Below are 13,786 nucleotides of genomic sequence, written 5' to 3' on the forward strand. Positions count from 1 at the left end.
CACGCGGGCAGTTTGAAAAAGCTTCACAGACGGGAGGAGGAAATGGCGACCGGTATTCACTGGAACTTACTCGGAGCGAAAGTTTGAGCTGAGAGTCCAGCGGCATGCTACGCGCTGTAGCTTCTTGCTAGCTAGCCTGCTAGCCTTCAACCATAATGTGAGTTACACCTTCCAAACAAATCTTCCTTCCACCAATTCACTATTTAAACATCATACACAACATATACACGGTGTGGTTGCTTTCAGTGACAGTTCGAAAACAGCATATGGTCTTCAATCAATCAATCAATCAATAGCCTACATGCTTTTTATTTACAGAAGGATTTTTACTATTTGTAGTCTCCCCGGGTCCGCATCACCCGCAAATAGCAGGGGCACGTTGTATAGAATATATATTGTGGTGATATTTATTTTTATTTTGTCTTCATGAGCATTCATTTATTGAAGTCTAATACCAAATAAAACACATTAATTCAAATATAATGTATCGTATTTGGCCCAGATATAGAACTGTGTTGTGAACAGTGAACAATGGCCACTGGGGTAAGAAAGACAATCCATGAAGAGGGCAAAGGTTTGAAGTCAGATAAGAGACATGAGACCCGGACAGAGGTTACGGTAGCCGAATTGTATAAGAGAAATAGGCATTAGGCCTCTTCCTCCTCCTCCTCCTCTTCAAACTCTGCATCCTCAGCAGTGGCGTCCTGGTACTGCTGGTACTCCGACACCAAATCATTCATGTTGCTCTCCGCCTCAGTGAACTCCATCTCATCCATGCCCTCGCCCGTGTACCAATGGAGGAAAGCCTTGCGACGGAACATAGCAGTGAACTGCTCAGAGATGCGTTTGAACAGCTCCTGGATGGCAGTGCTGTTGCCGATGAAGGTGGCGGCCATCTTGAGGCCACGCGGCGCGACGTCGCATACGGCCGTTTTGACGTTGTTGGGGATCCACTCGACGAAGTAGCTGCTGTTCTTGTTTTGCACGTTCAGCATCTGCTCATCCACCTCTTTCATGGACATGCGGCCGCGAAATATGGCAGCCACGGTGAGGTAGCGCCCGTGGCGGGGGTCACAGGCGGCCATCATATTTTTGGCATCAAACATCTGCTGAGTGAGTTCAGGCACGGTGAGGGCTCTGTACTGTGTGCTCCCCCTGCTTGTGAGCGGGACAAAGCCCGGCATGAAGAAATGCAAACGAGGGAAGGGGACCATGTTGACGGCTAGTTTGCGGAGGTCCGCGTTTAGCTGCCCGGGGAACCGCAGGCAGGTTGTCACACCACTCATAGTGGCAGAAACCAGGTGGTTGAGATCCCCGTAAGTGGGTGTGGTCAGCTTGAGTGTACGGAAGCAGATGTCATACAAGGCTTCGTTATCAATGCAAAAGGTCTCGTCTGTGTTCTCAACAAGTTGGTGGACGGACAGGGTGGCGTTGTACGGCTCCACTACTGTGTCGGACACCTGTAGGCAAAACATTGCAATTCAAAACCAGAATTTCTGCAACAACGATAAAGTGTCAAGGGTCATTCTAGAGACGGAGGACATTTTATTTGTCCTATGCATTTTCTAACTATCCATGCACAAAATGGAAAAGGAAGCACATGTCTAAATTATAGTTGTCCTGAGATCTTTGTGCAGTTTGTCACTTTTTTATTCACGGCTGCCACCTCTGGCCCAAAGCGTAACTGCAGCATTTGTGTCAGGTTCGTTCATGGTGCGCGTGCGAGTACGTGCACATTCTTAAAGCGACAGCCACAGTTGACAAGCAAAGACATGACTTCAAATGAGGTAAGAAAAACTCCGCCTCTCCCCTCCCCAAAGAAAGAAATTGCGTAGTGTGCGGGTCGGCACACTCTACTATAAAGGGAAGATAAAAGCTGATAGATGCAGTCAGACTAAAACAGTCAGGGCTCTTCGTACTCATCTGGGCATTGGTGGAGCAGGCATGATATAGAAAAAGCTTTAATATTATCTGTTTGCACAATGCACCTTTAAGATGTGGTAAAAGTGGTTTTTGGAGTTTGGTAATGTTGATGTCCCCCTTCTAATTAAAAAAAAATCTTAGCAGAGACATTTGAAAACGTAGCAATTGTGCTCTGAAGTTGTATACACATAAATACAAACCTGTAACGACAACCCTTTTAGACATCTAGAGGACGAGGAAAAAAACAAGAGCTCCATGATATAAATGTGCGTGTGTGTGAGGCACAATCCTAACAATTTAATAATTGGCTGCTATAACGTGATTGTTGGCAACCAATGAAAGGGACTTTGACCTCCTTTCACGCCTTCTTGACGAACTAGCTTAGCATCAGCGAGCGTACTAGTTTAACATTAGCAAGTGTAGCATTAGCAAAGAGGAAGCTACTAGTGTAGCATTAGCGAGTTTAGGATTAGCGAGGCTGAAGCTACACCATGCTGCTAAAAGCTAGTACACACAACGCAGACGGATTTAAAATGGGACAAACAACATCATTGATTCTCCCGGCGGCCAGGCTACATGGTGCGGGGTCCTGGTGCATAAAATAAGCCTACGCTGCGTCAACGGCCAGTGTAGGCTTCGGCGACTCAATACATTTGAATGGGATTAGAGAGAATATGGTTTATTGATTTATTTATGTGCTTAACTGTATATTAGCATAAATATAATTTCAAATAAAGTCAGTAAGTAAATCATGAAGAGCAAACACTTTTGTATCGCTTGCTAGGGCACCGTATCAAGTGCAAGTGCTGAGCACAACAAAAAAAGAAGCTTTTTGTAGGCGTGTATTATATCCAGAGGTGTCTTAAATTTGGGAAATTACGGTACACTGTATATTATTATCACCTGGGGTTTTTTTTAAACATAATGAAGAAATATGAATTAATGGTACGAGCTATGAAAATGTCAGTGCCTAAACTGTGCCCCAATTCTGGAATGACCCTTAACGAACATGAGCGTGAAATGAGTGCTACCTTGGGAGAGGGCACCACACTAAAGGTGTTCATGATCCTGTCCGGGTATTCCTCACGGATCTTGCTGATGAGCAGAGTTCCCATCCCAGAGCCGGTTCCACCACCCAGCGAATGCGTAAGCTGGAACCCCTGTAGGCAGTCGCAACCCTCAGCCTCCTTCCTCACCACATCCAGAACTGAGTCCACCAGCTCGGCTCCTTCTGTGTAGTGACCCTTGGCCCAGTTGTTTCCTGCTCCACTCTGGCCTGCAAAGAAAAACTTCATTTGTATCTTTTAGACCACAATGGAATTTCATACAATTATGTTTTCTTATATTATTTGCAATTATCAAGAAGAAGCATGAAAAAGTGTAGTTTACCAAAGACAAAGTTGTCAGGTCTAAATATTTTGCCAAATGGGCCTGACCGGACAGAGTCCATGGTGCCTGGCTCCAAATCCACCAAGATCGCCCTTGGGACATACTTTCCTCCTAGGAATAAAATAGTTCAACCTAAGCTTGGATTCTAATTCCATTAAAACACAAAGGTCACTGCAGTGCGTGATTCCTGACCTGAAGCCTCATTGAAGTAGACATTAATTCTATCCAGTTGTAGGGTATCCTCGCCTTGGTAGGATCCAGTTGGGTCGATGCCATGCTCGTCACTGATCACCTCCCAAAACTGGTACAGTCACACACACACACAAATCACACACAGGAAGCATTGTAAACACTGCGTCAGCGTATTGATTTGAACAAAATAGTTTTCATTAGAGATGTTGGATACCATTTTTATTTCCAGACTGATACTAGTACGGGTGTTCAACTTTTGAGTTGTCACCGAAACCGATACTACGGATATTTTTGATACATATTTTATAAATGACAGATAATTTGAAAGACAGACCCATATATCTCACTATAGCAGTTTTCCTTAAAATTGTCTGTAATTAATGGCAATTTACTTGACTATTCTTCTCATTTGTAGTTCCTGATCGTAAAACGGCTATAAGAGGGTCTTGGCTGCTGTCTCCAGTACTGGTGCCTTTAGTTTTTAACTTTTCAGGTCAAAGCAATTGTTTATATTGAAATAAGGCAGAGTATTGGCCCGATACTGACACCTGGCATCAGTACTCGCCCGTCCCTTGTTTTCATGATATTACCTTTTATACACCTCCACAATCATTTTGAATAAAATAATCAAAGTGCTATTGAAGTGTAGATCATCACACACACAGAAAAAGTTTCGCATTCATCATGTCAAAATGACAACAATTTAGGACAGACTAGCTACATTTTCAGGGTCTCGAACTATTTGAACAATTCACACAAAACTTCTTTGCGATAATTTGCCTTCATTTGTTCCTTGTCTGCACCTCTTCCCATATTCCGTTTTTGAAGTGAAAAGCATGCGGTATTCAGAGTTTCCCCAAATCAGGTTGTTGATGTCAACAATAAAACTTATTTTACTTCTTGTTAGACAGGCACATATTTCTTGACAAAAAGCTGCACCCATTTTATGGCCCTACCTGCACCAGTGGCAATCAGGTAGTGTGCAAACCTGCCTGCGCTTACTGAGGTCACGATGGGACTGGAAGCCATTTCCGAGTTCTTTTTCACTTCCCAGTGTGAAAATGGATGCAAAACAGAAAGAATGTTGTGTATCAGGGTGGTGTCGCTAGAGAAGCAGTTGGAAATAGGGCAGCATTTGAATGAATTTTAAGTCAGACATTACAACGTGTGTTGGGTGTTTTCTGTTAAGTTTTCATATTTTTATCACAAATATTCTAAAAATGTTACACAACGTTTTTATAAGGATTCTACTGGTGCAATCACACAACTAGAATAGTCATGTGAACCAAAAATACAATTGGTCACCTGGTGTTATTGTAGAAAGAGATATTCTCCTTAGTACCTTCCAAAAGATTCAGGAGATAATATTTTAAAGCTTAGTTGCTACATAATACTTGAAATAGGAATTCAGTGTGAAAGTCAAACCACACGAGGAAAAATATGTAGGAAAGAGGCTTTGTGCATATACCACCATGCAACAATTACACCCTGCAAAAGAATCCAAACAGACCTGTGCGAGACGTGTCTTGCAAGTTTAACCGAATATTACACAAACAATTCGAGGGCTTATTTGAATAGTTAGGGTTCATTCAAATAATTGGAGTCAGATTGTTGTCTGAACAACATGTGACAAAAAACATAGTTATAAAAGTTTTGGACTTTTCATTATACTTTTCATTTTATTTTTTATTTCATTTCGATTATTTGTGTAATTCAGTTAATTTGAATGAGTTTTTACAGCTTGTTTGTTTTTATGAGTTTAGTTTTGGTGTTAGTTTTAGTTTTTCTTTTTAATATACGCGGCACATTTTGGTAAGGTGTGAGAACCAAAATTCAGAGGAGTCAGGGAAGTGCGGCAGGTGTCCACTCAAATACACTATTTAATTTCAAAATTAAATATTTCAAAATAATGCAAATAATGTACAGTATATATATAATGTACAGTATATATATATATATATATATATATATATATATATATATATATATATATATAATGTACAGTATATATATCAAAAATGCTAAATCAACGGAAGTCCAAAATAAACAGGTTCAAATTACCTAAACAAACCCTAGAAAAAGGATGTACAACAATACTAAGACAATTACATCCAAAAGGAACAAGAGCTCATGGATGATTTTAACTGATCAAAATGAAAAGGGCATTTTGAATATATTTATAGTTAAGATGCGGTTAATTTTCAATCTTTTAAAAGCATTTTCATTTTCATTTTATTCTGTTAGCAAAAACGTATTTTCAATGTAGTTTCATTGTCAACTGTAGCCTTGTCTCTTAATCAGCAGACATGCCATGCGGAGTTATAGCACTGTTGCTTGTTACACCATAACCTTTGATCCCGTGAGGGATATTAAATATGATCCACAATGATTTAGAGATTTAAACACATTTTTTTCCCAGACAGTTTTCAACTACCGCACAGAATCAAGAGCTTCTTTGAAAGACTGCAGGGAAAGTCCTTCTTAAGTAGCTCTTAAGTAGAAACACCAAGGAACACTAAGAAACAGAATACTAACAGATAGCAAAAAGAAAAAATATATCAACTTAATTCCGACAGTTGAGAATCACATTTTTGACAGGTTTCAAACTGTCAGTGTTATGACACTTAGCACTTGCCCCAATGTTGACCTATTTAGTATTCATGACCACAAAGTGGCAAACAACACAAGACAGGAAATGACTAATGTTTAGTCACATTGGTGTACCTTTGCTCCAATCTGATTCCCGCATTGCCCGGCCTGCACGTGAACAATCTCTCGCATGTTGCTGTGTTGTGTGTGGCGTCTAGCAGGAGCCGCTTTTAAACGCTAACTGCGTGCAGAGTGTGCTGGAGGAATGGCGGTGCACTGTGAAGTAGTTCTCAGTGTGGGAACCCGCCCTTCCCACACTGGCCTACTTTACAACTTCCTGGAATGTGATGTCATCTTCCGCCTCTCAAACGGCAAACTAGAAAGACTGGATACATTGCGTGGGTAGGCCCATGCTTGTGTTCAGCTTTGACCTTTAGGTAGAGTACTTTAATGTACACAATTTGAGTCAATAACAAGTCCAAAAGTTTTCTTTACAAATATATTCATGAGAAAATGAAGACTTCAGCATTTAAAGTGGAAGTCAACCTTAAACATTTCTTGACAATAATATGTTATATGTGACCCCCACTAGTTTAAACATGACATTCTGATTAATATGACATTTTTGGAACATGAGTTATGAAGCAAAATCCAGCCGTGTCGACTGAAGATGGCATCAATGTTGCTCAGGGCTCAAGTAACAACTAATCAGATTTCACCTGTTTTCTGAAGCTGCACTTTGATTGGTTGTTACTTGAGACCCGAGCTACTATGGTGTCATTTTCACTCGACGGCAAGTAGCAAAATGGCCGCTTTTTGATATGGATAAAAACGGCTGGATTTTGCTGCTTAATTCACATTAGACTAACACAATATTAACCAGAATACTATATTTAGACTAGACTAAGTACAATTTCTGCAGAAATTGCATGGGTATGCTGAAAGCTCAATGCTAATAGCCGAATGCTAAGCTGAATGCTAATAGCACTTGAACACTTGGAGGCGTGAATTTTTGAAGCAAGTTGAAATTTATATGGAAAAGTGTTATCTGAAAGTACCCGCCATTTATTTAGATGGAAAACTGGAACTAATGATATCCAATGGAAAAATGCAAACAAAACACAACAAAACAACTCAATAGCGCCACCTAGGCATGCAGTACCCCCCATTCATTTAGATCATAGGTGTCAGACTCCGGTCCTCGAGGGCCGCATTCCTGCAGGTTTTGGAGGTTTCCCTCTTCCAACACGTTATCTTTATCAGGCTTAGGCAGAGCTTGCTGATGAGCTCATCATGTATCAGCTGTGTTGGAGAAGGGCAACATCCAAAACCTGCAGGACTCCGGCCCTCGAGGACCGGAGTTTGACACCTATGATTTAGATGGAAAAGTGGAACTATGATAGTCAGTTGGTTAACATGTAAGCACTTAACATAATTTCCATGGATATATTTGCAATGTACAGTTGGAGGTGGGATTCAAACCTGTGATATCCTGGTTACTGGGCAATGCATTTTACCAAGTGCGCCACTGAGCAGCATCAGAGAGCTGGTAGTGATGAGAAGTTGTATGTATGGAAGTGGGTGTGGAAAGTCCATCCATCCATCCATTTTCTTAACCGTTTGTCCTCACAAGGGTCGCGGGGGGCGCTGGTGCCAATCCCAGCTGGCTTCGGGCAGTAGACGGGGTACACCCTGAACTGGTCGCCAGCCAATCGCAAGGGTGTGGAAAGTGTCGGGGGCAAATACTTTTTCACGCCACTGTAAATGTTGTCACATTTGTTTTTTTAAATCCCGATGTAAAGGCGTATAGGCAGGAAAATACACATTCACACAATTTACGAGGCATTAACATAAATAGCTGATGAGGTTGTGACAAAAACTCACCAGAACGCAATTAAACAGAACATCTGACAACAATAAAACTGACAAAACTTATGTGAAGATAAAAAAAAAAAACACACACACACACACACACACACACACCAATTATTCAATAATACATGAGAGCAGAAAAGGAGGAAAAGGAAGGTGATTGGCAAGGAGTCCAAAGACTTAAGAGGATTTGACAAAGTGCTTCAAATAGATAAGGAAGAGCTGCCTAGAAACGGGAAAGACTTGAACCTACCTTCTACATCCACTACAGTACTCTTTCTTATTACTGATGAGTGTGATCAAACCACCAGGCTTGTGAAAACACACAGCTCATTGAAGAGGTTTGTTGGTGGATCACAAGGTCATATGTATAAAGTTCGTACTCGGGCACGAGCACACACAAAGAGATTAAAATAAGCACTAGAGAAAATGTTGAATTAAAAATAAGGCACTATAAGGACAAAATGAAAAACGTTTCCGGAATGGCTGAAGGGAATGGGTTCACTCTGTAGTTATTATCGGTTGTGATTTATTCAAACAGTATCATAAAAGTCAATGTGGGTTTTTATTGGAGTAATTTAGAGTTGTTGCCATTCAGAACCCGTGTCTTTATTGATGGAAAAGCCATTAGAAGTGTCTTATTATAGTTTTGTCGCGCCTGAAAGGGCTAATATGAATGAATTTGGTTACGCAAGTTGTTTTTGTAATCAATATGATTGTTGCTGATTTTAAATAGCAGTGTTGTGTTTGCTCATATTAGAAAAGTTCCAGCAATTTGTAACTAATGGTTGTGTTTCTATAGTCAGGAACCCGGCTGCTGCCAGCGGGATCGAGCGGATTCACCTCCGATGGGCACCAGGGGTTGATATTCGGATTCACGGCATGCCAGTGGGTTAATTCTGTGGGTGCTGTCCCCCCTGGCTTGGCGTGGGCGGGTCTGCCCCTCTGTTGGCTGCTGGGTGGCGGCTGCGTCTTGGCCGTTCCCTGGGTCTCTTGGGGGGTGCTGCGTTGCGGGGCTTTCCCTGGTGTCGGGGGCGGCGCCGTTCCGGCGCGGTCCGTCGCTCTGGGCCCGGCGACGCGGTTCGGGGCCTGTGGGCCGCCGGGGTGCCCGGTGGTTCCCTTTCCCCTCCCCCTTCCTCCCCCTTGCTGCCTCTCCCTCCTCGCCTCTCCCCTCCCTGTCCCTTCTCCCTCGTCACCCTTCCTCCTCCTCTCCCCCTCTCTTTGCGTCCCTGCCGCTGCCCCCTGCCCTTCTTGTCGTCCCCTTCCCCCCTCCCTTCCCCCTCCCCGGTACGCCTTCCTTCCCCTCCCCTGGGCCGGGGGCTCCATCCATGGCCCGGGTCTCGGTGTTACGGGGGCCGGCGGGGGTGGCTGGGGTTTGATGTCGTGCCCGCCCCGCTCCAGTGGGCGTCCTGGCACCTCGGGCGGGGAGGTGGGGGCGGCTGGGGCTGGGTTGGGGTGGGTGGCGGGGGTGGATGGGGGGCGGGGGGTCGTGGGGGGTGCGGGGGTTGGGGGCCGGTGGGGTGCCTGGTGGGCTTGCAGTGCCCCGTCCTGCTGCGTTGGGCCGGGGGCGCGGGCCGTGTTGGGGCGGGGGACGCTCCTGCTCCTGGGTTTGCTCTCCGGCTGGTGGCCCTGGCGGGGCCCGGGGGTCGTCCTTTGGCGCTGCCGCGGCCTGGGGGGCCCTGAGGTGTTGCGCTTGCTCTGTTCCGGCGGGGGTCGACGGCTCCCCTCTTTGGTGGAGATTTTCATGCATGCCAGATCCACCACACCAGCATCTACCGAAACTCAGACACAATCTGTTTCCTCCTCAGGTTATTGAATCGGTGGAGGCTGGTGTCTGTGGATCTCACGCGGCTTTGTCTGTCCTTCCTTCCTTTTCTCTGTCTCTCCTTTGGTCTCTTGAGGCCTCCCTGATTTTATGTTTTTTGGATTTGTTGGGGTCTGGATGTTTCTTGGGCTGGGGAGGAGTTCTGGTGGGGGGTGTCTGGTCGGTGCTGGATTTCACCTTCCTTGGTTTTCTTTGGTCCCCTCGGGTCTCCTGGTGTTCGGTTTAGGTGAACGGTATGAGATTTTTTCTAATAGGTTTTCTGGTGAGCTAACAAATACACGCACGCACGCACGCACAAAAAAAATAATAATAATAAAAAATAAAAATAAAAGAGCAATGATGATGACATTTCCGAATGAACAATACTGAGCTCTTAAAAAAAAAAAAGAAGAAAAAAAAAAAAAGAAAAGTTCCAGCACCAAGTGTCAAAACTGCAAGTTTACCCCTCTCTCCTTGTTCCATGTCCATTTGAGCCTGTTTATTATTATTATTAGTAGAAGTAGTATTAGTATTAATAATTTATTTATTTATTTTAGAATATGTGGTTGGCCCGATTAAGCCATCAGTAATTTGCCCCTCCTCACTTTTTTTTTTAAATATAATATATTATTATTATTATATTTAGATTCATATTGGCAAACTGTTCTCAGGTATTCTCTGCAAAGTTTTAAACATGTTATTGTACAGCCACTGCTTAAAATCTAGGTCTTGATTGTAGTTTGCTAGCCAATTTTTGACCCATAGGTTGCAAGGCATGTCTACTCCATTTTTGTAACAAAAAAAAAGGAAGGAAGAAAGATAGAAAGAAAGAAAGAAAGAAAGACAAAGAAAAAAGAAGTACAATGTAGAAAAAAATCTTTGATGCTTAAAATGCTTATAGTGGTTGCAGAGCCTGAAAATGTCAAGTCAAGTCACATTTATTTTTATAGCCCTTAATCACAATAAGACTCACATCGTTTCACAGATCAGGAACTTGGCAAGTATTAACGAGTGAAAAGAAAATTCAAAAACCTTATATGGGGAAAAGATAATAAAATGCACACATATGAAATTGAGCAACTAAAAATGGGGTGTCATCCTTGTTTTAATTATAGTGTAAATTCTTGTTGCCTGCAGGGGCCAATAAAATTACTGTTGTTCATGCTTTGGCCCCATAACTATTCCAGGAGAAGCTGCTGTTTCTTTCTTTCTTTCTTTCTTTCTTTCTTTAAAAAAATAAAATAAAAACAAAAAACAAAACCTATGGCCAGCTGTGATGTCTGCTATAGCCAGAAGCTGCGCTGCACTGTTTTTGTTTTTTTAAAGATACACTTGATGTCCCCTAAGTAATTTTTTGATTTTAAAGTTTTGTGTAAAAACCCAAATATTGCCACTTAGATCGCATTAGGTCCTTGGCTTTAATTTCTCATTCTTTTGGCTGTATTAGAACATAAGAAAAATTCTGTCAAGCTTTCACAGGCCACATCAAATGACAAGAGCGGCCTTGAGTTTGACAAGTGTGAAGTATAGGATGACAAGGTTGTATTCAATCTCTAAATACTAATTTCAATAGTGCTGTCACTATCGAATATTTTTAGAATCGATTAATCTATCAATTATTCAATCGATTAATCGACTAATCTGATTCATTTGAATTTTGCATTAAAGTGTGTTACAAAAGCATTTCCTCCCGGATTACTGTTTATTAACCAGTGATTGGTGTTTATTTTGTACTTTGTATTCATATAAGTGATTTAAAAAAAGATGGACTGATGTTGTACTATGTTACCGGTGCGGTCATTGTTTTTCAAAATAAAAACAAATGTTTGCAAATGTCTTATTTTGATTAAACACAGAAGATAATCAGTCTTCTTTCATGCAGGACTACATAAATCAGTGAACAATTATTGTTGATATGCTGAAATGAGAGGATTTGGACAATTTTAAATTAAAAATGTCTCCAAACAATTACTCGATTATTAAAATAGTTGACGATTAATTTAATAATATTGTCGATTAATCGATCAATTTTGAAAACAGAAAGAAACTAAATTCAAGTGAAAACAATATACTGGGACAGGAACTACCCAAGAAATCTAATGTGTGTGTTCGGATTTAAAAAAAAAAAGTAATTTAGAAAACAAAATGGGGGAAAAAAACTTTCATTACAACAAACATAGGGAGCTGACTGGCGTCTTGTGACAGTCAATCAGCCAACCAATCAGCCAAACAGTCGGCCCACAAATTGTGTTATTGTCTTCACTTGTCTCATCAACTCTGCTCCTAACTGACAAGAACTGCACAAACACAGGAGACTAAGGAGAACCTAACAAAACTCCAGATATCAATATAAAATAATAATAATAATAATAAAAAAAAAGATCAAACACAGATCATAACTCAGTTCAGAAGCTTGCATTTTTAATTTCAAATGATAGTAACTAGTATGTAAAAATGTCAATTCAAATCATTTGGTGGAACATACAATCCATGTTAATAATGTTGTACGATTTTTTAAAAACAATACATTTATTTATTACTATTAATATTTTTACCCTTTACAGACATTTAAAAGGAAAGGAAATAAACAAACTGATAGACCATATTAAGAAGTTGATTTTAAAATTGCTTTAAAAAAAATTTCAAAGGTATGTTTGGGGGAGCACAGTTTCGAACCTAATCAGTGTTTCTTATTTTTGATTATATCCAGCTGGCTGGAAAATGTTTGTAGAGTTATTGTCATATCAATTTAAGTTGACGCACTGATTTGTCCATCTTGTATGGAAATTAGTGTCACCTGATGGTTATAATTTTTAATTAAACGTTCTGTGTCCACATGGGCAAATCGTGATCCCGACAGCCTTTAATGCAACAGTGAAAACAGATTTGGCAACTGCACAAAGTGCATTTAATGAATAGCAGCAAACACCATGTTAGGGAGGGTGTTCAGCTTGACTGTAATAGGCCCATTATCATAATTATAGCCACGAGAGAGCTCAAAAGTAAACAAGCAAATAGTTGAAATGATGTGAGATGCATCTCTGGAGTAGGAAGCAGAAGTAGGCAAATACCTATTGTTATGCAGAATATTCATATGGTTTTATGCGGAAAATGGCATTTTAATACAGAGAGTATTTTTTTTTCTTCTAAGAGGTCAGATAACGGACACAGTGTTGAGCATTGGAGTGATATCTGGCCAAGAGGAAGCCTCATGCATAAATCTTGATATGGTACGTCTCCACATGCCAGGATGTGCCATCGGAGGAAGCAGGGGAGGCAGAGCGTTGTAAGAAATAAATAAATGAAATGGAAAAAATTTAATGATTTCAATTTCAGTTCTCTGGTCAGTACTTTATATTGATTTTCATTTACGATCCAATAATTTCCATGATTACAACGGATGTTGCTGGATTCATTCACTCGGCTACTCAGTTGCTATCAATTCAACACCCTGAGAAGGAAATGACCTGGATGAATGAGAAAAACCACAAGCGTCTTGCTGGATTTACATATTTCCTGTTGGAACAGATGGACTAGACTCTAAGTGAGGCAAGGAGCAACCAGCCTCACCTCGGATTGTGCAATCCTTCACGAAAAGCTGAGACAACACATAGCAACAGTAACATCAAACGTTTTCAGACACTTTATGCGGTGAGATTTTTCATAAACAGGCGAATTGATTTGATATTTGTTGGTTACATATTTAGTTTTGCTGATCGCATAAGAGCATCAAATGTGTAAGTGAGGCAGACAGTATTCTGCCTCCACACTGTGGAGGGCCACACTAAAGAGGGCGTTTGAAAGCACACATGTACACATTGGGGTCATTCTATGCAGACAGCTAGCTAGCCCAGGTTATTTGACTTTGTAAAACGAAAGGCTGATCTCATTGAATGCAAAACCACCAGGCCAACTTCTCATCTTGTTGGCTGGAAAACATTTCATCCAGACTGTCGACAAAAGTTACATCGCCTTGAGATCAACGTTGCGCGTGAGCAAATCACATTCTTCTCATTA

The 13,786-nt window shown here is 41.4% G+C and overlaps 1 protein-coding gene across 3 annotated transcripts; it reads right to left on the reverse strand.

Moving 5' to 3' along the window:
• Positions 1 to 291: 291 nt before the first annotated feature.
• Positions 292 to 6,410, reverse strand: LOC147169993 (tubulin beta chain-like). Of its 3 annotated transcripts, XM_086081779.1 has the most exons (6): positions 6,229 to 6,390; positions 4,461 to 4,550; positions 3,505 to 3,613; positions 3,313 to 3,423; positions 2,955 to 3,212; positions 292 to 1,460 (listed from the first exon to the last, which is right to left on the reverse strand). In XM_086081779.1, exons 3-6 carry the CDS (start codon positions 3,586 to 3,588, stop codon positions 648 to 650), a joined length of 1,266 nt encoding a protein of 421 aa, XP_085937905.1. In that variant the 5' UTR covers positions 3,589 to 3,613; positions 4,461 to 4,550; positions 6,229 to 6,390; the 3' UTR covers positions 292 to 647. The 3 variants fall into 3 exon arrangements, with proteins under 3 accessions (XP_085937905.1, XP_085937903.1, XP_085937904.1); XM_086081777.1 differs by lacking the exon at positions 4,461 to 4,550 and having other exon boundaries at positions 2,955 to 3,199; positions 6,229 to 6,410; XM_086081778.1 differs by lacking the exon at positions 4,461 to 4,550 and having other exon boundaries at positions 6,229 to 6,395.
• Between the last annotated feature and the right edge of the window lie 7,376 nt (positions 6,411 to 13,786).

The sequence above is a fragment of the Leptonotus elevatus genome, chromosome 8 (genome assembly GCF_054856555.1).
Source record: "Leptonotus elevatus isolate MCC_2025b chromosome 8, RoL_Lele_1.0, whole genome shotgun sequence".
NCBI classification, from domain to species: domain Eukaryota; kingdom Metazoa; phylum Chordata; class Actinopteri; order Syngnathiformes; family Syngnathidae; genus Leptonotus; species Leptonotus elevatus.

Excerpts from the sequence above, each read along its gene's own strand:
- LOC147169993 (XM_086081777.1), bottom strand. The coding sequence starts at position 6,285 with ATGCGAGAGATTGTTCACGTGCAGGCCGGGCAATGCGGGAATCAGATT. Across the intron at positions 3,424-3,504 it reads CTACTTCAATGAGGCTTCAG|GAGGAAAGTATGTCCCAAGG; the intron begins GTCAGGAATCAC and ends TTTTATTCCTAG. Across the intron at positions 1,461-2,954 it reads GTGTGGTGCCCTCTCCCAAG|GTGTCCGACACAGTAGTGGA; the intron begins GTAGCACTCATT and ends TTTTGCCTACAG.